At 42.1% G+C, this 26,244-nt stretch overlaps 1 protein-coding gene across 4 annotated transcripts in view; it reads left to right on the plus strand.

Moving 5' to 3' along the window:
* Positions 1–26,244, plus strand: part of LOC124777424 (ras-like GTP-binding protein RhoL) — a 325,071-nt gene that overhangs the window by 272,389 nt on the left and 26,438 nt on the right. For all 4 annotated transcript variants that reach the window (XM_047252824.1, XM_047252823.1, XM_047252821.1 and 1 more), the window contains one exon: positions 13,841–14,055. In XM_047252824.1, coding sequence (XP_047108780.1) covers positions 13,850–14,055 — 206 coding nt within the window. In that variant the 5' untranslated portion in view covers positions 13,841–13,849. The remainder of the gene's footprint in view (positions 1–13,840; positions 14,056–26,244) is intronic.

The raw sequence follows: 26,244 nt of genomic DNA on the forward strand, positions 1-26,244 counted from the left end.
ACTAACAGCCGGGTAAAGAAACCGAAACATTAATTGGTCAACGCAGCAGCACTAAAATTTTTGTTTTTAAATAAATATTTTAAATAACAGACAATTTTATTCGCAAAATCTGCATTGCTTTGAAATATTGCGTTATTACAAAAAATGGAAAAAGCAATCATTGCTATTTTAATAACAATGCCTAGAAAAACGACCATTACACGGCGTAAGAATTGGTACAGCTTTGCTGAGACAATAATGTATCTGTTACCATGTGGCGTGGTCTATTAGATGCTACGCGTGCACATGCAATGTGGAAGACTTGCTCCATCTGGTCCATATGGTGGTTTCTCACTGTCGTGGCCTGACATCAGCTGTGTTACAATGACGTCGTCCCTAGTCTGCAAGAACCTTTACGAAGTACTGTATTAGTAAGGTACAATGCTCCATTTGCTTTAACCTTAAAATTCTAACGTGACCAGTTGTATCATCACCCTTGCTATGATGGGTCTCTTGAAGCCAATTTGCTTTTCTCTCCTATTCTTTAATGATTTGGAATGCAAAAAAACTTGACACTGAATTGAGTTGTATATATTAAGTACGCACACACATTCTGCTTTGAATTTGAGTATTTTTTTGTTGTTGTAATACTTAACGCAATTTAGAAAAAAGTCTTAGATTTACGTTCAACATCGAATATGAATACAATGGGTGAATGTACATGTACACTGTAAAAACTGAATTCACACTGTTGTATTGGTTACTGAGAACTGTGTAATGGCAAATTAAGTAGAACAATGAAACTTAAGAAAATCGCAATGATGTACGAAGAGTAAATACCATCTAAGAAAACTTAGGAAGTAAACTGAGTCTCTCTTTATTTTTAACACATTGTATCCACATGTCTTTTTAATGTATCAGGCTACTACATGCAATCTTTACAAGCGATGCTGGAATGTTATTTGGTACACACAGACTTAAGAGTATTTGTAACAAAGTTACTGAATTTTAATATTTTTGCATCCATAACACCGTCCTCTCTTAGGTACTGTACTCTGCTTTACACTTTCATCTTCTTTTGCTCGAGTTCATCAGTCTGTTCTCAGATTTTTTGAGAGGTTGGTTGATACGCTTACTGCTAGTCCTTTTTAGTAATTGGCCTATGATTAGAATCTTCCAAAAAGATTTCAGAAAGTCTCTTTTATTCATCTCCCACTGGTTGTTAGCTCTGAAAATAACGATGCTGTTTATGCCTTTATACATTCATTAAGCAAAAGAGTAACGCCAAAGTCCATCTTCTATTCGTTCTTGCAACATCATAGGTGGCACACATCTTTCCTAATAAGTCTACCCCTCCATTAGTAGCTTTATACAGGGCTATCATCTCAGGCTTCATTTCTTATCCTTTTTTTTAGTGATGTGTAGTGCTCATTAGAATTACGCGCCTGCTTTTCTTTGGAACATAGTTAAGTATTATCCCATGTTTCTGAAAGCCTAAGAGCTTGTAAAAGCATATCTGCCTCTTGTGTTCAAGAATTTTGGGGAATTTCTTTCTTGTTCTTTCTTACTGTTCCAAAAATTATTTAATGGTGTTTCAGAAGTGGCAGGGCCAGTTAGTTGCTTGTAAATCAGTTATATTTCTCGATGATTTGGAAATATGATTACACAACCTTTTTCACGTCAGCTGCACTGTTCCTCAGCTTATAAGACCCACCTGGTTACTCTCCTAAAGTTTAAATTTGAGGTGTAAGCTGTTCTTGCATCAGCTAGACTAACACTTTCATTCGATATTTGCCTGGTTTGGAAGGGATGTGCATTCGAAAACTATATCGTCCTCGAAATTTTACAAACGTTTCATCTACAGTTACATATTCTCCAACAGAATAGTGCGCCATGCAATTTTTTTGAACAAATCAAAGATATTTCGTATAGGAACCAATATATCCTCTTTTCGTCTTCGGACCTAGTTGACTTATCGTCAAATCTTAGAGACTGTGCCAGAAACCAGCACCTCTGTAGATTCACTGCGCAGTAGAATATTTCCAATCCTGTCCGATCTTTGTCCCAGAGTTCTCCTAAATTTATCCTACCTGCCTTGTATATTCCACCCAAATACATCACACCAATAAAAGCTTCACTTTCAACTCTATCTGTCTCAAGAATAGAGGGTTCAGAAGAAGAGTATCTAGAATTAGCCGATCTGATGCATAGGTTAGTAGCTGTCACTACTTCGTCCACTATTTCATCACTGAAAGACAACCGCCATATTTCTATCTTTTTATTCTTTGCAATTCCCCTCACACTTGGAATATGTGATACAATATTATCTGACTCACACTGTGTTCATCGTACGAATAAACCCGATGTAAACATTACACCATGTATTCTTTCGCATTTGCTTGAAACTTATTGGATTTCGTTACACGTAAAGCGGAAGCCAAGCTGTGTCCAGTACAGCCAAGTACAATCATAAGGATACGTTTTATGCGGTGTTACACGCTCACAGACTGAGCGATAATGCGAGACAATAGCTCTGCCGTCGCGTTTAGCGTGAGCAGCATTGACCAGCCACCTGGTCCCAACTAACCTGCAATGATACGAGCAGTTGCAGCTCAGACGTAAAAAGAGACGAGCAGAGAAACAATATAACTTCGGATGTTATTTCATTTTTAAAGAGAATGAAATAATATTCGGTAAAAATTCAGCACTACTACACGCTTCATAGGTTACCAGACGGAAACCACAAAATGCTCTCGTTCTCAACTAATATAGTATTCTAATTACAAACAAGGATGAGTGATGAAAATTCGTAACATAAACACAGGGAAATTTTCCTGAGTGACCTATGTTAGATGCAGAAGGGTACTGCAGGGATTTCACCTTATTGTTGAATGCTGAAGTCACTGTGGTATTAATTACAGTCAGTCGTCTGGTAATCTCTTAGCTCCTTCCTTATCCGAGAAACACATTTCACTTCTGGAACTGTCATCTGCTATGTTGATATCAAGTCGATCAGCAACAGAATTCACGAAGGCACCCAGGCGCCGCATTTTTCCTCTTCTTTCATTACGTGCCGCGTTGCATATCCCGCCAGCGTTCGGCAGTGACAAGTGAAAAACCTGCCTGCGCTAGTTGCAGTACGTCTGGCTGCTTAACTGTCGTCTTATTTCTCGCGACAAGTCCCTTAACTTGGCTCCAGGGCAGTTCTGTTGGGTTCATATTGTATTGGTAGTGGCCGTGAAAATGATTGTTTTTTTATGTCTCTACGACACCTATCACTCGGGTTCGTGTGAGGCTACATGTGTGGTACGAAACAATGGACAGAATCCAAATAAAGAGTACTTCGTTTTTCATTTTTGTCCTAAAAATTAACTTATATTTTCTTAATTTAAGAAACCTATACTGACAATATTTCATAAAATACCGATAATTAAGAATTTATATTTGAAATGAAAACAGGAATTTCGCTTACAATATGTAATTATAAATAAGAAAACGTGCAATATTCATAAAAAATGATGATTAATTTTACGATCACGAGATGTAGGTATTTCAAATTGAAAAAAAAAAAAAGGATGATCAGAGCGAGACTTGAACCTGTGATTCATGAACTGTACCAGATTATCGATCTACTACACCACCGAATTTGCTATACATCCAGTGTGTATCTGTATCTCCTCTGCTATCAAATACAACCCTTCGGAAAACTTCAAAGCCGGTTTTTTTCTGCAAATTTATGAAGAAACATTAAGAACAACCTATTTGTCGGCACGTTTTAACGGTGTTCCACATGTGTGTTTCATTACAGATCAGGAAGCAGTCTCGGCCATATTCATAGTGCGTGTTAGCCTGCGGTCATAGTGGCACCAAACACGACCGATCGTTTCAAATCAGTACGCCACTATGAGCGCGGTCACACTGTAGAGTGTAGCGGACCTCATCGCCCGAACGTACAGACTTCGGACGACAAATCAATTTGTTTTCTTCGGTGAAATGGATCTATATTCTCACATATAAGCTGTGAGAAACTAATGTTTAATCCAAGAAAGAAAGAGTTTGTAGCATCCTGAGGATAAAAATATCATAATCATGGTACAGCTCGGAATCTGTCTGCTGAAATCGCATGTTTATTGAAACCACAAGTGAGCAAAATCTTTATCGGAAATTTTATATGTGGAGTATACCCTCAACAAATTATTTGTTCAGATGAGAAGGACGACATATCTTATGCTTTAAGTTACTGTAGTGGGACGTTTTCGTGTTATGGTAGGGACGTTAGCTGTCTACAAATTGTTATTACGACTTACTGACGTTTTTATGCCAGTAGGGGGTTGATTCTGTTACATGAAGTGGTTTGCAAATGTAGTGTTAGTCCACTTTTCGGTGTTTTACGTGTTCGGAGTATCTTATTCTAAGCTTTGTCTATCTTTCGCATGTATGCTAAATGATTCTGAAGGCTAATTAACGTGTGCCTGCACAACTTCAGATAAATTCAGCAAAACATAGTGTTTGTAATCTTCATTTTCAGGGTCTCATACGTGAAACACTTTCGGATAACGAAAGCTAATTTCGAGTACTTGTAGAGGTGTGATTCGAGCCCTGTTACAGAATCCGATACATTAAAGATGCAGTTCTGGCTTAAGTAAAGACGCGACACTTCGGTACTTGATATCTTCCCAATATTCAAACCTATACCACGTTCTGAAAAGTACAATTTCAAAGTTTTTGTTTGATATGTTGGGTGCTATTTACGATGCCCTAGAGACTAAAGCTAATATCTTCACTCTTGCATCCCAAATGTTACGAAATGTTAAATTTATTCTGTACCAGCACCGAATTTTGAAGCTATGCTTCGTGCAAATGCACTAAAAAGACACTGTAAAAAGTTATCGATGATTTCCTTTATTGAAAGCTGTACTCAATCTGAAATAATACTGCCGCCAGAAACATTGTTACCTCCTGTTTCAAATCCACTGAGAAGTGTTTAAAGAGCACTGAGCAAGTGTTTAGTGAGCATTGGTGTTTCTCGCACTAGAATCTGATTATCCTGTCATCGTTGCATTAATTTTCACTATTTTTAGAATACGGTAGGCTACTGTGAAACCACAGTTCTGTCTTCTATTAATTAAATAATTCTTCCTTACTATCACACAAATTTTATGTGCGTATCGTATTATAGAAAGTGTCTACTTTCACCATGTAACTTAACCATTATGTGCTCCTAACGTCATTGCCAAAACCTTTATACACGGAAGTCTCATATCCTACCACTGTCGCACAATAAAACATAGTGGGAACAACGTGTTTGGAAAATAGCCTTAATGTGGCGTATCGGTGAAACTACATATTTTCTTAACATACACGTAGAAACATTAAACACATCAAGAAAGGCAGTTTAGATTCAAAGGTAACGCCTTCTTCTCACGCTAATCGTTGGTGGTAGAAGAAAAATGTGGTCACAAAATTAAAGCATTTTTAACTTTTGTAGAATGGCGGTTTCCCCTTCATTTCATATTCATAAGACTGGTCATGGAATTCCAATAACTGATGACAGTGATACAGTACTCGCCACGTTCTTTTCGAGACACATATAGCTTATTTACATGCATTCGGTAGCTTTTTAATAACAAACACCGCACTGCAGCACTTGCCTACAAGCACAGAGGTTAAAATATAACCTGCTTCATGCACAGAACACAACCTAACCTCTCCTCCACGTCAAAAACCGACGAATGAGATCGGACGCACAGTGACCAAACTGTTGGCCGCTGTTGTTGGGCGTATGAGTGTTACGGCGTCCGACCAATAATCGCGTTTGTGTTTATTCTTATGATGATCAGAGAATATCCCAGACACAAGGATTACGACTGTCTTTCATCTATTTAGTATGATTGTCTTCACCAAAAAAATATTTATTATTGTTATGATTTGTGTCACTGCCATACCCACTTTCTGTAGCGTGTTCACAATACAGTCCAAAGACTTGAGTCAGCACCTTCTTCACCTGATTCTTCACTAGCCATTTCTTTTAGTCTTCTGTCTCATCCATTTTAGCCCTCTCCTGAAATGAACAGGCTGATTCAGCGTACCCAAACCTCACCTTCTTGCTGTCGCTGGTTCTGGCAGACCCAAACACGTCGAAATCACTCACAGACATAGACTTAAACCTACTCTCAACAATCAAATTTCACAACAGCCAAAAGAAGCACACGAAATGCGACGCGGCTACAGTGTTGTAAACCTTCTAAAAAAATCATCAATCTAGTCCTGTGTCTGGAAGACCAACAGTAGCAATGGAAGGTTAAAAGCCTGTGACATAATATCAGGAGAAAACGTAGAACATAACAGTTCACTCATACTTACATAAAGATAAAAAGTAGCTAGTCTACTGCCAGTGTCGACATAATATGCCTCTGCTTGTAGCCCTTCAAAACGAATAAATTAACACGAAAAACACTTCTTCAACCTCAACCTCAGTTTTCACCCTTTAGCACTGCCTATTCTTAATGTCCAATAATGGTATGATTTATGAGCAGAGTTTTTTTAAAGATTAGAATCAATAGGAGAATGCTTGTGATTCAACCACTTACAGCTTTTCTAAAAACACAGCGAACGGTAGACAGACCAAGTTCTCTTTTATTTGCCTATTTAATATTTTGGTTCTGTGTATCTTGAAAGTGAAGAAGTCAAAATTTTTCAGTCTTTGTTCGAGTTTTGCGTTTATTACAGGAAATAATAGGGATAAAAAACGAAAATCGGTTATTTCAGAAACCGGTTATTTTGAGCGGTTTTAACAATCCGGTAAGCTGGCGTTGAAAAAACCAATATAACTGAAAACTGGTTGGTTCAGCGATAAGAACGCCAAGCAGAGCGCTAACCAAGACACCGCCTCGCTTGGTCCCATTAACGAATGGAAAATAATCGCACAATTAAAAGGATGTAAGTTCTCCATTAATGTGACTATCCCTACCGCCTTTTTTCGGACTAAAGATTCTGTAACTCTGCTTCGGATTTTTTTTCACAGGTAATTGGAGACAGCCATTTGTCTGGATATGACAATTATGAAACTATTTCTTCAGATTTATTCCATCTGCGTCGGTATGTTTTATTATTAGTTTTCTCATTTCAGCCGGAATCACGAACAATTCTGAAATCTACTCTTCTGCCTTCCAGGCACTAATGCTGCTACTGAAAGGGTATTTTATCACATGAATAATGTATAGGCCAGTGGTAAAACAAAGCGGCGATTTTTCGCATTATTACCTGTCATTAATATATTTCTACAATATCACAAATTTTTAATGTGTTCCGAATTTGGGTCTAGAAAATGTGGTTGCCTTACGTTAATTGCATGAAGGAAGCTGTAGGATTCTCTTAAGGGAATGTGTATTTATCTCTAATGCCAAACTGGCTTCTCCATACAAAGTATGGTATCGTTAAAGAACAGTGAACCATTTATTTGTTTACACTGTATGTTTCAGAATTGATATCACATCCTCAGGTACTTACATAATTCATTCAGAACTATATCTGAAAGTTGACAGTTTAATTAGGCCTACTGAAGGCTATATTGTTTCAGTTCATCATTGTTGGTGTCACCCATAGATAAAACATTGACTGCTAAGTGAAAGAAATCATTATTTACAGAGCCTGAAAAAACCAACAATTATTAATTACATAAATGATGGTTGCCCAGTGATGGCTTCAAACAGGAATGGTGTAGATGAAGAGATATTTTAATCATCAAAGGAATCCCACAACATTAGAGTTTACAATACACGACAAATCCTGCAAGTCATTATGTCTCATCTCCAATTATATTTTCATTGACAGAAGGTTAAATTTAAACTTTCCTTCCCTTAGCCGGCCGCAGCGGCCGAGCGGTTCTAGGCGCTTCACTTCGGAACCGCGCGTCTGTTACGGTCACAGGTTCGAATTCCGCCTCGGGCATGGATGTGTGTGATGTCCTCAGGTTAGTTAGGTTTAAGTAGTTTTAAGTTCTAGGGGGCTGATGACCTCAGATGTTAAGTCCCATAGTGCTCAGAGCCATCTGAACCATTTGAGCCTTCCCTTAGGCCATAAGCCACAGTAAAAGAATGGTGTTAATATTTTCATCAAGAGTATGTCTACTACAGGAATGACAGCAGTGGTCCATGAATCCCAAATGTCACTGTAAATTGCACCAAATCATGAACTGATTAAGGATGATTGCCCCTGTACTATTGCATGTTTACAGTATTCAACTGGAGAATATGCTAATTCGCAAACCTCTCCATTGTTGCCTAATGGGCTACCAGTATTGCCTATAATGTGCAAATCATGCAGCAAATATCACAGAGGGATGAAAATTCAGTAAATCATACATCATTAATGTAACTGTTGCATTATCATCAAGAACGCAATCCATTTTCAACCATATGGTCTCAACAGCAAATTGCTAAAAGAGCACAAGGGCCTTGTTTCTTCTGCAAGAACTTTGCTGTCCCTTCTCTTGCAGGCAGTGGCTTTACATTCAATTGCACATCAAACTGACATTCAGCAGAACGTAAAAATGTTAAGTTACTGTGCAGTGATCCAAACTTTTCCTGCATCAATTACAAATTAGCATCATCATACATAATCTTTAAGAGTAATCTTGTACGACAGTGCAAAGCCATAAAAATTCGGAGTGAAAGTTAATGGCAGCAAACCTTACAGTATTTACTCTAATGACTGCATTGCTTATAAGATGTAGCCCTAACCTACCTAGCTTCCACCATGTAGTGTTAACATTTTGACCTTGAATTGTACTTGTTTGAACCTCATTTAAGGAGCAGCATTAAGTTTTTAGCTTTCATTGAAAGAGACCATTCCTGAGGCTTTCAAATGACAGCCAAGTGAAACCTTCTTCACATGGCAGAGATATGGTGGTTACATCAATGAAACCTTGTCTTTGTTATGTTCATAAGCATTACGCCATAATATCAGGCAATGCTCAGTTTGATTTGCAAAATAGTTTTGTTCATACAAGCTTCTGAACAAGTTTTATTGTAAATGTTTCATTCAAATGGATAAAATGGAGTATTATTTCCTCATAAGATGAACAGTTTATTTACTTCATCAAAAGTTGGTGAAATCTACAAGGAATCTACTTTTTTTTTTTTTTCAAAGTTGTGGAATGCATAGCTAAACTCAAACATGATCATACTGATCTTGAAGACAATACACATTAATTTTGTCACTTAGAATCCCCTTCCAATTATGCTTATCTTTGTAGAATGAGATTTAAGTGGTGATGTATTTCTTTCTCCATTGCTTTACTCATCTCAAAATCTCATTTTCCTTTATTGAGCTTCATTTTTCCCCACTATTCTTCTTTATCACTTGCTTTGTTGGTAAGCTTGTGCCTGTTAAGATGCAGTGGTGAAATATACTGTTGATTCTCTTAGTTCTGTAAATACTGATTTTTTTTATGCGTTGATCTGACTCTTGCAATGTGTCTGTAGACACACATGAGGGCAATAGTAAATGCCATGAATAAAGTGTGCAGGTGAAAAACAGAATCATGGTCATTCAAGTTGTTCAGTTAGAATATATATTTTAGGCTTCACTGCTGATCAGTTCCAACCCTTAGTTAGTAACAACTATTTAGTACTTCCAGTATAAGTATGAACAAATGCATGTATATGGTTTCCTGCTATATGTTTCAGCTCAATTTTACCTAAGGGTACACTCCACCCCACCGGGAAAAAAAATGTGTTTTGGCATTTTCAGCAATCATGCTTTCCAGTAAAACTATAAAAAAAGATAGTTTTCATGAATGGCTCCCAACATTAATTTGTCCCTTCATAAGAGATACAGTGACTTGCTTTTATTTCCTGAGAACAGTAGTCTACACTGAACAGGGACAACTACAGACTGAAGAATGTGTTTAATTGATAATATTCGCTTATACAATTCTGAGTATGTGGTGTTGGAGATGGAGATTTGGATGAACCACACAGCACTGGCCGTGAAACCATCATCATCATCATCAGTTATCTGCTATATTAGCAGGTCCTTTGCCTCTCCATTTTCTGCGATCCATTGCTTCCTTCTTAAGGCTGCTGTATGTTGTACCGTCCATCATGTCATCCAGTATCTGGAATCTCTTCCTTCCTCGCTTCCTTTTCCCTTCTACATAACCTTCTAAAACTGTTTTTATCAGTCCGTCATTCTTTCTTAATATATGCCCAATCCAATTTCTTTTTCTTCTCTTTATTACATCTAGTAACTGTCTTTTCTCTCCCACTCTTCTCAGTACCTCTTCATTTTTTACTCTGTCCATCCAACTTATTCTTTCCATCTTCCGCCATGTCCAGATCTCAAAAGCCTCCAGCCTTTCTCTGTCTTTCTCATAGTCCATGTTTCAGCGCCATACAGAAGAACACTCCATACAAGACATTTTATGAGTCTCTTTCTGAGTTCTCTGTCCAGACCGCTGCAGAAGATTCTCCTTTTCTTATAAAACGCCTCTTTTGCCATTGCTATCCTTGTTTTAATTTCTATGGTGCACTTCCAATCAGTGTCCATCCTGCTTCCAAGGTACTTAAAATGTTGCACCTGTTCTAGTGTTTCACCATTCAGCACTATTTTTATTTCCTTATTTCCTCCTATTGCCAATACTTTTGTTTTATTTGTGTTAATTTTCATTCCATATTTTTTTCCGTTAGTTGCAATGGTGTTCACCAGATCCTGTAATTCTTTTTCCCCTGTGGCTAGAAGGACCATGTCATCAGCAAATCTCAAGCACCCTACTCTTCTTCCTCCAATTTCTACTCCTTTGTCATATAATGAGCATTGGTCAATCAAATTTCCAAGTACAGGTTGAAAAGAGTAGGTGATAAACAGCATCCTTGTCTTACTCCTTTCCCTAGTCTGATCCAGTTTGTACTTTCTCCTCTCACTTTAACTGAAACTTTTTGATTAAGGTATAATGAGTTTATAAGTCTTCTGGTTTTCCAGTCCACTCTCTTTCCCCTCATGATAGTCGCCAGCTTGTCCCAAACCACATTGTCAAATGCCTTTTCTAAATCGATGAGGCACATATATAGGTCTCTTCCTTTTTCAATAAACCATTCTCCCAAGATTCGTAGGAGCCGTATTGCATCTCTGGTGCCCGTATTCCGTCTAAAGCCAAACTGCTCCTCACCGAGATTCTCCTCTATTACTTTTTCAAGTCTTTTGTTAATTATTCTTATCATCACTTTGGCTGCATGTGAAATGAGGCTGATTGTCCTGTGCTCGCTGCATTTCTTGGTTCCTTGTTTTTTCGGTAATGGAATCATTACTGTTGTCAGAAAGTCCTCAGGCCATTCACCACTGTCATATATTTTATTACATAACCTCAATATTTCTCTTATTCCATTGTGGTTCAAGCATTTTAGTATTTCTCCCGGTATTGTATCTGTACCTACTGCTTTGCCATTTTTCATTGCAGCAATGGCAGACTTTACTTCTTCCATTATGATGGTCGGTCCTTTCTCTTCATCACTTACACTGTTGTGTGATTCAAGTTCCAGAGTTTCTGGTTTGCTATTTGTGTCATATAGCTCTTTTATATATTCTTCCCATCTCTGGAGGACATCGTCACGATCTTTGTACACTACCTCTTCGTCTTTACTCAAAATTTCCATTGTAGCACTTCCTGCTCTGTTTTTTTCCCATGTTATAGTCTTTACTCTGTTGTATAGTAAGTCGTATCTTCCCTTCCTGTCCAGTTCTTCAATTTCATCACATTCCTCTTTTAGCCATTTTTTCCTAGCCTGCTCTGTTTCTCTTCGCAGTTGGTTATTTAACCTTCGGTATATCTTTCTTGCATCTTCAGTGTTCTTGTTTTTCAATTTTCTTCTCTCCTCCATCTTGGAAATCATTTCTTGTGTGACCCATGGTTTTTTTTTTTACCTTTTCCCTTTTACATATCCTATATTTTGCTGTCCTGCTTTAATGATTCCTTCTTTCAGCATATTCCAGTACTCATTGGCATTATCAGGTGCTTCTTTGTCTCGTAATGCGTTTAGAAAGTCCCGAGACACCATTTCTGTAATTTGTTCTTTGTTGGACCTTAACTTCTCTAGATCCCACTTCTTCACCATTGTCGCCTTTTTCAGTTTTTTCATTCTTATTTCTATTTCTGCCATAAGTAAGTTGTGGTCACTATTAATATCTGCACCTGGTAATGTGTGCACCTTCTTGATTCCATTCCTGTATCTTTCTTCTACCAGTATAAAATCAGTTTGGTTTCTGTATTTATCCCCTGGTGATTTTCAAGTGTAGAGCCTCCTCTTATGGTTCTTGAACCATGTGTTTGCCGCTATCAGCTGCCTTTCTCTGCAGAAGTCAATTAACCATTCACCTCTGTCATTTCTCTTTTCAAGACCATGACTGCCTACTATGTTTCCCTCTTTCCCTTCTCCCACAATGGCGTTCCAGTCTCCCATTACTATTTTGCAGCATTTTTTATTTTCGTCCATTATTCTCTCTATTACATTGTACGTTTCCTCTACAATTTGGTCATCATGTTCTGAAGTTGGCATATACACCTGGACAATCAGTAAATCTTTTTGTGCTCCTTTCAGCCTTACACCAATAACCCGCTCATTTGATAGTCTACATATTCCACACATTTAGCCAATTCCTTTGTCATAATCATTCCTACTCCATTAATTCCTTTTACTTCACCTCCTGAGTAGTAGAATACATATTCATCTGACTGCAACTCTCCATGTCCATTCCATCTTACCTCAGCAACTCCTACGAGGTCCATATGATTCCTTTCCATCTCTCTTTTAAGGTTTTCTAGTTTTCCTGCTTGTAGCAGAGTTCTGACATTCCAGGTACCAATTCTCGTTTTGATTTTTGCCTCCTTTCAAGTTGCCCCCCCCCCCCCTCGGAGATCCAAATGGGGGACTATTTTACCCCCGGACACTGATTTAACATGAGAGGAAGCCATTTTTTGTGCATAAAATGGAGACTGCATTATGCAGGGAAGAAGTGAAACCATATAGGTTAACAAAGTTGTACTCAGTGCATGCCACACAAATGGATTATGAACTAGTCTTTAACAACTGTTTGGCCGTGAGTATTAATATGGGTGGACATTTGGTTAGTGGTCATATCCATTTGAAGACTGTACAGTAGTTCCCATATAACTGGTATATGGGATAGCTGCTTTGACATGTAATCCTGCTGCTATGGGATAGGATGGATCAGTGACAGGACTGCAATAGGATGTGCTGCATTGATATAATGGCGAGGTCTTGTATCTGATTCTTTTTACACTAATTTGACTCACGTGGTAAAGAGCTGGGGGGGGGGGGGGGGGGGGGGAGGCAGGAATTGTTTACTGGCAGAAAAGAAAGGGAAAGATGTGAAAGCTTATGGTGATGATCTTTTTTATTCTAGGACATAACTGAAATTTAGTGCACTCAAATTAATCTTTTCATGACAATCTTCTGATATTTTTGGGGCACAGTCATGTAATAATATTTGAACAATATTTCCCCCTTCTGACTGTACAATCTTCTTTATTTTATATTATTATGATGTTGGGCATAACTATACTTCGGGACTCCCAATTCAATAGATCTTGACAATGACTTAACAAAGTCCAATTATCTGCAACATTGTTGTACTTTATAATGGTTTAAGGCTGAAATCATGATATTAATATAAAATAAAGAAGGTTGTAGAGTCAAATGGCAGTAATATCATTCAGACATAATTTTTTTTCTTCATTAGTAGTCAATCTAGCCTTTTGAAATATGTTTAAAAATTGAATAAACATATGATTTTTTTGATTTTTACAAAAATATGATTTTACAATAATCTTTTCAATTTTCAGGGGTGTGCAATGACATCTCGGCGGGCAGGACCAGCCTATCAGAATGGGGACTCACCTTCATCCCAGCATAATCAGGCAGGTGGCCAAGGAAACCCTGCCATTAATCACTACAGGCCTATAAAAATCACAGCTGTGGGTGATGGAATGGTTGGAAAAACCTGTATGCTTATTACTTACAGCACCAAGCGTTTCCCAGTTGAATATGTGCCAACTGTGTAAGTACTGTTTCATTTGCACTACATCCTACAAGAATATGTGTTGAATGTCATGGTTGAAATACATTATTAAAAAGAAGGAGTAAAAATAAAAATGCTACCTAAATGTTGTACTGATTCAACAGCCTGCAAAACATGTAACTTCATATTCTATTAATCACTCTACCAATCAAAATTGTGTTGTTTTCTAGATGTACATTAATGTTATATATGAAAGGGAAAATTAAATCTACAATTATAAGTTAAACCAATATAAGAATCAATGTTCATGGAGAACATTTATATCCAAGCACCAGACAGTGAGATTTCCAGGTAAATTTCAGAAATTCCATAAAAACTGATTCATGACAGAGTTGTGTTGACTGCGGATTCAATGGCAAACAGTGGGGAAAAGACAATAAAAGGACTGTCTCACACAGAAACTGAATTTGAGCCAAGTCAACAAACTTCTCCTGCTGTGCCAGCTGTCAAGGAAGGCAGGTGCATTGTTAACACATTCAGTGTATGGTGAATAATTATATCACTTGTTAAAGAGCAAAAATAGATTAGTGCACCCTGTGCACTCAGGGTGTAGGTGATGCCAGAGTGGGGGAGTGAGGGCCCTTTCCATATGTTGAAGGGGCTGTTCTGGCAGCCATTGAGAGAATGGTGCACCCAGGTGCAGATTTGAACAAAAAGTGCTTGTCATCTGATATCTATAGTTGTATTTGTATCAATCCAGCAAATGGCACAGAAAGTTGAGAAGACTAGCCACGTTCACAGAATTTCAAACACACAGTCTGCAGCATCGTCCTAAGACCAAGCAAGGTTGTGCAGTGATTAATGCACTGGACACGCATTCAGGAGGGCAACTATTCAAATCCTAGTCTGGCCATCCAGATATAGTTTTTCCATGATTTCCCTAAATTGCTTAAGGTTAATGCCAGGATGGTTCATCTGAAAGGGGCACAGCCCTCTTTTCTTCCCTGTCCTTCCCTACCTAAGCTCGTGCTAGATCTCTAATGTGCGATGTCAACAGGACATTAAACACTAATCTTCCTTCTTTCTTTGCTGTTCTAAGAAGTGATTTTGACTGCTTGGTTGTGAGTTGTGGATGACATGAACTAGAGACTTTGTAGGTTCTGAAGTAAGTTAGACTGTGACTCTACAGACCTGCCACAGAACAGAGAACTTTAGGATCCTCCTAAATGGCTCAAGGATGCAGAAGGCTGTTTCATGGGTAAGATGGCCTTATGTGGAGGTGCATACAAGGTTTATTTATGTTTATGTGATTATCTATCTCTGGAAGCCTGGCCCGGCAAGTTTTAAGGCCCACTGGATGATATGGAACTCAATGACAGCCACTAGACAGCACTGCTACATCTGCATGTGCTGGTATTGCTACTGCATGTGACACTGTGAAGACACCCTCACCATATGGGCCAGTCAGCACCTGCAGCTGCCCTTTAAAACTGGCAATGCAACAGCTCTGCAGTCAGTCATGACTTCTCTGCATTATATTATTGATCTTTCTAAACCTCATTGTCTCAATTCTATTACACATTAGGTTTTTGATCTTGGTTTACCTGATGGAGTTGTTATTCTGGAATGCCACCTCCATTGTTTGGTTGGTTGGTTTGGGGGGGGTTGAAAGGACCAGACTACAATGGCCATCGGTCCCTTGTTCCTCGACCATAAAATCCTACAAGGAATAAAAAACAAGCAATAGAGATGGTAAGGGACAACACAGAACAAGAAAGACACAAAGACCAGACAAAAGGAATTAAAAGCACACAGAGTGTGACAGTGGTTAGCCGACCATAGAAACAAAAAATGAAAAGCCAACCACCAAGAAACACACTAAAAACCACAATCTAAAACCATAGGCCAAAGGCCAGACTCAAAACAAAACGCATAGCCGGCAGAGGACAACGGAGTCCTTGCGAGAGGCCTGCAAGGAGGAGTGCCACACACCGGTAGTCTCCTTGATGACGCAAAGTTTGTTGGGTGCAGGCAGGGTGTGCCATTCATTACCCCAGGTACCAAGGACCTTCTACCACAAAACTGGCTGGATATCACACTCCAAAAGGCCAATCTCCAGGGCTGGTGCACTGACAGCCTGTTTGGCCAGCGTGTCAACACGTTCATTTCCCAGGATGCCAACATGACCCAGGGTCCACACAAAGACCATGGAGCAGCAGCAATGGGCAAGAGTATTGAGGGACTCCTAGATAGCCATTACCAGACGAGAGTGAGGAAAATACGGGTAGATAGCTCATAAACCACTCAGAGAGTCACTACAGATAATGAAGGACTCACCTGAGCAGGTGCGGATATACTCTATGACGAAAGAGATGGCTACCAGCTCAGTAGTGAAAACACTGGAGCCAGCTGGCAATGAGCGTTGTTCACAATGTTCCCCTAGAGTAAGAGCATACCCAAAACGACCAGCAACCATTGAACCACCAGTATAGACAATGTCAGAGCCTTGAAACATGGCAAGGAGTGAAAGAAAGCAGTGGCAGAGAGCCTCAGGAGGGACTGAGTTCTTCGGGCCCTGTGCCAAATCGAGCCGAAGGTATGGGCGGGGCACACACCATGGGGGTAGATGTATATGGGCCCGGAAAACAGGTGGGAGAGAGAAAAACTCAAGCCCAGAGAGAAGAGCCTGGACACGAATCGTGATCATACACCCTGACCGGGGCCACTGTTCTGGCAGATAGACGACCGAGTTCGGGAACAGGAGACTGTAATTGGGACGCCCGGGCAAGTTACAAACGTGTGCAGCATAAGCGGCCAGTAATCGCTGGCGCCGGATCTGCAATGGAGGAACACCATATATACTGTTGACAGGGCTTGTGTGGAAAGCTCCACTGGCTAGTCGGATCCTGCTGTGAAGGATGGGGTCAAGCAACCGCAATGTGGAAGGTGATGCCAAACCATAAGCCAGGCTCCCAAAATCTAGACGGGCCTGAATTAATGCCTGATACAGTCGTTGTAGGGTAGACTGATCAGCATCCCAGCTGGTGTGACTCAAGCAACGAAGAGCGTTAAGAGCCGCCAGCACGTTTGTTTAAGCTGCCGAATATGAGGGAGCCAAGTCAACCGGGTATCAAAAACCAATCCCAAAAACCAATGTGTCTCCACCACAGCAAGAGATTCGCTGTCAATATAAAGCGATGGCTCAGGGTGAACAGTGTGATGCTGGCAGAAATGCATAACACACGTCTTGGCAGCTGAAAACTGGAATCCATGCGTTACAGCCCAAGACTGTGCCTTGTGGATGGCGCCCTGCAGCTGCCGTTCAGCAGCTGCAATGCCAGTGGAGCTATAGTATAGTCAGAAGTCATCAGCATACAAGGCAGCTGATACAGACGTTCCCACCACTGCAGCGAGCCCTTTAATTGCAATTAAAAAGAGGCAGACACTCAAGACAGATCCTTGCGGGACCCCATGCACCTGAACTCAGGAGGAACTATGGGAGGCCACAACTTACATGTGGAAGGAACAAAGTGACAGAAAATTTTGTATAAAAACTGGGAGTGGGCCCTGAAGACCACACCCGTGAAGTCACCGTGTCGTATCGTACACCTTCCGCATGTCAAAAAAGATGGCAACCAGATGCTGATGGTGGGCAAAGGCTTTACGGATGGCATACTCCAGGCAGACCAGATTATCGGTGGCAGAGCAGCCCTTACAAAACCCACCCTGAGACAAAGCCAGAAGGCCCTGAGACTCAAGTAGCCAACTCAACCTCTGGCTCACCATGCGTTTCAGCAACTTGCAAAGAACGTTGGTGAGGCTAATGGGGAGGTAGCTGTCCACCTACAGTGAGTTCTTTCCAGGTTTCAACATGGGCATTACGATGCTTTCCCACCATTGAGACAGGAATTCACCCTCAATCCAGATACGGTTGAAAACGTCAAGGTGGTGTCGCTGGCCGAGAGGTGTTGGAGCATCTGTCAGTGGATGTGATCTGGCCCGGGAGCCATATCAGGGCAAGCAGCTAGGGTACTTTGGAATTCCCACTCACTGAATAGAGCATTGTACGATTCAGCGTGGTGCGTGTGGAATGACAGGCTCCAATGTTCCAACTGCTCTTTTAGGGAGCGAAAGGCCAGTCGGTAATTCGTAGAAGTGAAACTCTGAGCAAAATGCTCTGCTAAGCGGTTTGCAATTGTATCAGAGTCAGTACAGACTGTTCCATTCAGTGAAAGCCCAAGTACGCTGACAGGCGTCCGATAGCCATAGAGTCGCCGAATATTGGCCCAAACCTGCGATGGAGAGGTACAGATGCCAATTGTGGAGACCTACCTTTCCCAGCACTCCTGCTTGCATTGGCAAATGAGGCGGCGGGCTCTCGCACGGAGCCATTTAAAGGTGATGAGGTGTTCCAATGATGGATGCTGCTTATGATGCTGGAGGGCACGCGTGCAATCTCTAATCGCATCAGTGGTCTCGGGTGACCACCAAGGCACAGTCCTCCACCGAGGGGACTCGGAAGAACAGGGAATTGCAGATTCTGCGGCAGTAAGGATGCTGGTGGTGATCGAGTGAACCACCACATCAATGGCGTCATTAGAAAGAGGCTCAATAGCGGCAATGGAGGTGAACAAGTTCCAATCAGCCTTATTCATATCCCATCTGTAGGGTCACCCAGAAGAGTGAGGCTGTGGCAGTGACAGAAAGATCGGAAAGTGGTCACTACCGCACAAGTCGTCATGCACACTCCACTGGACAGATGGTAAAAGGCTAGGGCTACGGATCGAAAGGTCGATGGCTGAGTACGTGCCATGCGCCACACTGAAATGTGGGAAGGCACCATTATTTAAAAGAGAAAGGTCGAGTTGTGCCAACACTTGCTCAATGACAGTGCCTTGGCCTGTTGACACTGATCCACCCCACAGAGGGTTATGGGCGTTAAAGTCGCCCAGTAACAGAAAAGGTGGCGGCAATTGGGCTATCAGTCCAGCCAAGACATGCTATGGGACATCACCATCCAGTGGAAGCTAGATACTGCAGACAGTAGCAACCTGAGGCATCCACACCCGAACAGCAACAGCCTCTAAAGGTGTTTGTAGAGGGACAGATTCGCTGTAAAGAGGGTGAAGGGCGTAGATGCAGACGCCACCAGATACCCTCTCATAAGCTTCCCGGTTCTTATAAAAACCCCGATAGCCACGGAGGGCGGGGGTTCGCATCACCAGAAACCAAGTTTCCTGAAGAGCAATGCAGAGGAAAGGGTGAAGGCTGAGAACTTATATGAGCTCAGCAAGGTGGTGGAAAAAAACGCTGCAATTCCACTGTAAAATGACACTGTCCATGGCCAAAAAAGGCGTGAAGGGACCGAGGAGGCAGATCACGCCACTAGTTCACCTGCTGCCACAGACTGAATACCGATGGGAGCGACATCCATTGTGTCTGAGTGACCAGCGAGATCTAGGTCCTCCGTGGATGGCAGAATCTCCATCTCATCCTCAGACGCAGAGCTGGAAGGTAACGATAGTGGTGGGGGTGCCACCGCAATTTCCTTCATCTTAGGGGTCTTTCTCGATTTCTCGCACTGTTCCTTGGATGGCTCTAGCTGGGAGGGCTTCTTTGATTCAGTCTCCGGGACTGAAGAGGACCGCGAAGCCCTACGACCAGCTACCTGGGGCTTCTTCAGCCACTGGCGGGTGTCTGGTTTGCCACTGGTAGGAACCTGGGAAGGGAGTGACCCAAGGGACCCCTTCATAGTGAGAGAAGCCGAAGAAGACTTATGCTTCTGTGGCTTAGAAGTGGGGATGGATGTCCCCGATGGTTCGGAGGAGGAGGGGGGGGGGGGCTTCTGCTCCCAAGGTAGGTGGTGCAGAACCAACAGGGAGGGAAGTGCCCCCCACCATCAAGTGGGCAAGTGTGGTCTTACGGCTCTGAGAGCTGACTGTAATTGGTGAAACAGATGGGGCTGTAACAGTAGTGACAGTGGCAGCGTAAGATGTTGTCATGCGCATGGGATGGAGTCGTTCAAATTTCCTTTTAGCCTCAGTGTAGGTCAGTTGGTCCGGGGTCTTGTATTCCATTATTTTCCTTTCCTTCTCTAGAACCCTACAGTCCAGCAAGCAAGGGGGATTGTGCTCTCTGCAGTTAACACAGATAGGAGTAACCTTTTGTTCCTCCCATGGTGTGGCCAGGGAGAGGAATGATTTGGGGTCACACATGCTTGTGTTAAAGTGAGCCCTTAAATGGTTAGAGACTGCTGGTGGTTGGCCACCAGCAAGAGAAGATGTGCCATGCTTCATTGCATGTCATCTGCACTGATGCCACCCACTCCAACCAAGGGCCCTTCCCATGGGTGCCACCCAGCCTCAGCAAGGGTCACCTGGCAGGATGGCCATTGCCGGGAGTCCCGATGCCTCAGGGAGATAGGCATCTACTCCTTGGCATACATGGGGAGTTAACGGCACAGGCATCAGTAGAGCGTTCCCTGTGTTGTCAGGGGGCTACAACCAACAGGGCACATGGCGGACCCATCACAACGGACTGGCTACCATGCTGGATATTAGGTGCAAGGAAGCCCATGGTTATTGTCTCTGCAGAAAGCGACACTGCACAGTGCATGGCGGAAATCGCACCCAGGAATGTATCCTCGCCCAAGAGATGGAGATTGAGCGGGACTGCAATGCGAAGACGAGAAAGCAAGCTAAAGATCTCAATGCACAATGGACACAATGCACCATGTAAGGCACCATGCCCCAGTTGGCTCACTCTTTGGAAGAATTTTGAAATATGGAGGTCAAACCCTACAGGGGACCATCACATAAAGTCCAAAACGTGTGAGACTCCCTTTAGTCGCCTCTTATGACAGGCAGAAATACCGTGGGCCTATTCACACCCCCGAACCCACAGGGGGGACCTCCATTGCTTGTCGCTCTCTCATGTTGTCCACCTGTTTACTCTCGGGCAACCCGCTGTGACTTCCTTGATCAGTTGGCATGTGTCTACTGTTTCTTGTCTTGTTTCTGGTCACTATAATTGGCAACAAGGTGAAAGATTAGCAGCATCCGAAACTTGTGCAGAGGCAACAGCTGGTCCTACAGCAACAATTGCAACAACAATGGTAGCAGGAAACTGAATTGCTCCATCAGGAAATTCAGCTTTCAAAGGATTGACTGCAGGCTGAATGAACCCACCCAGTGCAAGGGGTATTTTCTCCTCAGCCTGAGAGCCGCCCACCTGCATTTCCTTTGTCTAATGATTCAGAACAGGATGAGATACATACTTGCACCAACTGAAACAGCACTTTGCCATGTTTCAGGTTTCAGCTTATATTCTCCAATGATTACTCTTCCTTTCTTTGACTTCCTCAGAGAAGTTTTTCTTGCTAAAGACGTTTGCTCCACTTTTGAAACTTGTCATGCCCATGTTCAAGGTGATATGTTCATTGCTGTCAAATTATCATTCACAAAGTTTCCATGTGGTTGCATCAAACCTAGAGTTCTATCAGTACCACAAACTCCTTGATCAGTCATACTGCCCATGGGTGATGCAATTTGCGAGGAGTGAGTTGGTGTTGCAATTTCACTTGTGCAAACCCAGCTTGAAAAACATCATATGCAGATCCTTTGATTTGAGACACAGTGGTCCAACCTACCCCACACCATATCCAGAGGACATCCTCACAAAGCTTTTCAGAGGTGGATATTTTTCTAAGGTAGACCTTTCAAGTGCCTTTGTGCAGATCCCATTGGATGAGAAACTGGGGTGTTATGTTTATCAGCACTCCCTTTGACTTATACAAATCCTTGATCTTTGAGATCTTTTCTGCTCCGATAATATTCGAGAGTTAACCATGTCCATCCCTGCTTGTACTATCTATCTTGATGACTTAATTGCCATGGGCACTACACATCAGAACCATCTGTGAAACATTTGTTCCCTCTTTAATACGTTGTATGATGCTGGGCTCAAATGCTGCTTACACAAATGCCAGTTTTTTTTCAGGAGCAAGTGAAATAGCTCAGCCACTTGCTCAATGAAGGAGGGACCCAGTCCACTGACTGCAATGTTCCTGCTATTGACTCTCTCCCATGCCCCTAAACTTACCAGGACCTGCAGGCTTTTTAGGGAAAGTTCAACAATGTAGGAAAAGACAGATTGATACTTACTGAAAAGAACACATATTAAGTTGCAGACAGGCACAAAGACACTTACATAAAGAATTCGACTGCAGCCTTCATCAGCAAAAGAGAAACACAAACCATTCATACACACAAGTGAGAAAACCTTATGCACACAAGTGCCAACTCCAGCATCTCGGGTCCGAATGGTGGAGTTGGCAGTCATGTGTGTATGAGGTGTGCCTACTTGTGTGTATGAATGATATATGTTTCTCTTTATCTGATGAGGGCTTAGGCCAAATGCTTTATGTAAGTGTTGTTTATCTGTGCCTGTCTACAACTTAACATGTCTTCTTTAAAGTAAGTAGCAATCTGTCTTTTCCTTCATTGTTCATATTCCTACCTTGAGTTTCCATTGTTTTATTGTTCCCAGTTCCTTTCAAAAGCAGCCGAAATTCTACATTCGCTCAACTGATTGTAAAAGGAGGGTGTTCATTTCAGATGGATGGCTGATTCCTATACATAGCTGAAGCGTCTGGTGCACTTGGCACCCTGCCTTATTCCCTTTTCTCTGGCACGTCTACTTGTTTTGGCTGCTAATGCTTCTCGCTATGGCATTGGTGCAGTGCTGGCTCAAAGGAAAGATTACGGTACTGAGTAAACAATTGCCTATGCATCAAAAATGCTGACACCTGCTCAAAAGAACTACTCATACATCTAAAAAGAAGCTTTGATGAGCATCTTTGCCATTAAAAAGTCCATGTCTACCTATTTGTGACCAAACGTACCCTTATTATGGAGCACAACCCACTGGTAGCCCTCTTTGGACCCTGCTCTTGGCTTCCAGAGCAGAGAGCACAACAGATCCAGCATTGGGCACTTCTACTCAGCTCCAACAATTATATCATTAAATAAATGCCCAGGGTGGAACGTACAAATGAGGGTGCTCTCCCTCATCTCCCCTCAGGGCCCAATCCAGAAAATCTTCTGTTTCCACATCAACATGGAACAACAGCAAGCCCTGGAGAAGTTTCCAATTACAGCCACTCACATTACTGCAGACACACTCCCCGCCCCTATCTTACAGTGCCTGATTCACTATGTGCTCCTTGGGGGAGGGGGGGGGGGGGGGGCACTTATTTATCAAAGTCTGCTGATCTGGAACTCTGGGCCTGGGCTTGCCTCTCCCAGCATTCGACCATTGTCTGTGTGTTCTCCTGCTTTACACAGTAGCAGATACTCAGTGTGTCGTCATCCCATCTACCCTGCAGATTTTGCAACTCCCCATTGTGAGCATTAGGGTGTGCTGTAGATAAAAGCCCTTGCAAGGCGACATACCTACTTGCCGGGACTGAACAAAGGCATGGAGGCCATGGTGTGCAGTTGTTCTGTTAGTGCCCAGAACCAGCATGCTCCTCCTCAAACTTTCACCCCGTCCCCTCTCCCCTCGTTGCCCCTGGGACCACATTTACCTGAACTCTGCTGGCCCCTTTCTGGGTTCTATGCAGCTCACTGTCATGGACACTTATTTCATCTACCCATATGTGGTCAGCATGGCGTCTGCAACCACTGATACTATTCCCACTATCCTCATCCAGATGCTAGCCATTGAAGCGTTTCCTGCATCATAGTGTTGAACAATGGGTTCCAATTCATGGCAATGCATTTCGAACAGTTCTGCACCTCCAGTGGCAAAAAGTGCCATTCTCCAATGGCATACCGTACAAATGTTTAAACAACAAATGTTAAAAACGGTGGGCACTTCGACTACAAATGCCATCCTCTCTGTTTCTGGGCACCTACAGGACCACCCCTGTCCATAATCCTAGACCAGGGCAGCTCCTCCATGGGCAGCAGCAATGTACTCTCCACCATCTCCTGGCACCACAGCCCAAGGAGGCCTGTACCTGGTATGCCAGGTGCTACATGCTGGCCTCGGCTGTATGGCTATGCCTGTATGGGGAGAAACCATTGCAGATGCTGGGTACAGTGGTTGCCACACATGGGTGGAGCCTTACAACAGTTGACACTTTGAGGAGCATGGAGTGCCATCATACCAATTAGCTCCATTGCTGCCTACCAACTGCATCACTGTCTGTGGCTACGTAAGACCTGGAACATCCACCTTTGCCGAACCCCCAAATGCCCTGCTACAACTTGTCTCCAGGGTACCAGCAGCAGTTCCCCTGGACGTGGGCATCGAAGTGGAGGTTTCAGTGCAACCTCTTCCCTTTCAGCCATTGTCCCTCATGCTTTCGTTCCCACACCATTATGCCCCAGCATGTTACCTGACGCCTAAGTTCCTTTCTACCAGCTGGCAGGCTTCTGGGTTGAGAATCTTCCGTACCACCAGATTAACTTCCAAAGCATCATCCAGGACACTTCCAGCAGGGGCAAGTTTGAAGGTCGCTGAAATATGTGGAACTTAATTGCAGGTGCTAGACTGCACTGCTAAATCTGCAGGTGCTGGTGTCACCACTGCAGGCGACACCATGAGGACACACCCACCGTGCTGACATATCAGCACTGGTAGCTGCCCTTTAAGCCAGCAGCTCTGCAGTCAGTTGTTATTTCTCAGCACTATTGTGTTGATCTCACTACACATTGCTGTCTTGGATCTGAATCTGCTACATCTGAGGTATCGATCTTGGTTTACTTACTGAAGTTGTTATTCCACCATGCTGTCTCTGTTGTTTGTTGTTATCTCATTGTCGTCTACCTCTCTGACTTCCTGTGATGACCTTGGGTGGTCGGCCCCCGTGTCATTGCTGGTCTTGTCAAGAAACCGGTCACTATACTATCCACTATATACAATTATAGCTGCAGCAGACCCTGACGTATTAGTGTAAGATCCAAAACACTCCCTCCACAGATGAGACTATTAAAATCATAGAGAACAGCAACCAAAGTATTCACAACAAAATGCCACAGTTTTAAGCAATGTTAAAAAGCAGCTGAGTTCACATAATATTAGATACTGAAAGTTGGTTAAGACCCAAGACTGACAACTGTGAGATTTCTGCAGTAAATAAAAGTGTATACCAAAAAGATTAGGCTATTAGTACATGAAAGTGGTGTACTTGTTGCAATAAACAAGAGATTCAAATCCACTGAGTCAAAAAATGAAACTGCATGCTAGATTATTGGGGCAATAATCAATATCAGGGGTCAGCAAAAGCTTACATTTAGATGTGTTTGGTACTTCACTCAACACTAAACTCATCCTCAGATGAAACTGAAAACTTTTGTGAAAATTTCACCTCATATGTTCCTTAATCATACCGTCATCATTGGTGGAGACAAAAACTGTTCAACAATAAACTGGAGTAATTACTGTTTCACAAGTTATGAGCATGACAAGACATCCAGCCTTCTCTGAAAACTTCTTAGAACAGATAGTTCAGAAGCTCACTCACAATGGAAATACATTAAATCTAATGGCAACAAACAGATATGACCTCTTTGAAGACATCTACACTGAAACTGGTATAACTGACTATGCTGAAGTTTTTGCAACAAGGTATAAAGGTTCATTAAAACAAGTAGAAAAGGCAATGCACAGAGCCTTCAACAACTACCATAGCAGAATCTTATTGAAAGATCTCTCACAAAGCTCAACAAAAGTCTTGTTTTTCATAAGGGCTGTCAGTAGAACAAAAATTAGTGCCCAGACACCCATGGATGACAAAGGAACTTAAACTGAGTGTAGTTGAGCAAAAGCAGAAATTTGGCACTCTGTTTTCAAAAGCTCCTTTACAAAGGAAATTCCAGGAGTACTGCCCTAGGTTAATTAATTCTTTCACCACATTAATGTCAGTGTCACTGAAAAACAGCTGAAATTGCCAAAGCTGAACAAATATCGAGGGTCTCAAAGAATCCCTTTCAGTTATACACATTCTGTGGCTGAATTAGCCTTCTCTTTTAACCATAATCTACTGTAGACCCCTCAAATGTAAAAACTGTTCCCAGTAGTGGGAAGGAAGAATGTGCCGTACCTGTCTATATTTGATATCCATCTGTTGTAGAATCTTACAACATACTCTGAGCTCTATCTCAAAACAGAATGACATCCTCCATGCCAGGCAGCTTAGAGTCTGAAAACAGTAGTCATGCC

Source organism: Schistocerca piceifrons, chromosome 2 (assembly GCF_021461385.2).
Source record: "Schistocerca piceifrons isolate TAMUIC-IGC-003096 chromosome 2, iqSchPice1.1, whole genome shotgun sequence".
Taxonomy (NCBI): Eukaryota; Metazoa; Arthropoda; class Insecta; order Orthoptera; family Acrididae; genus Schistocerca; species Schistocerca piceifrons.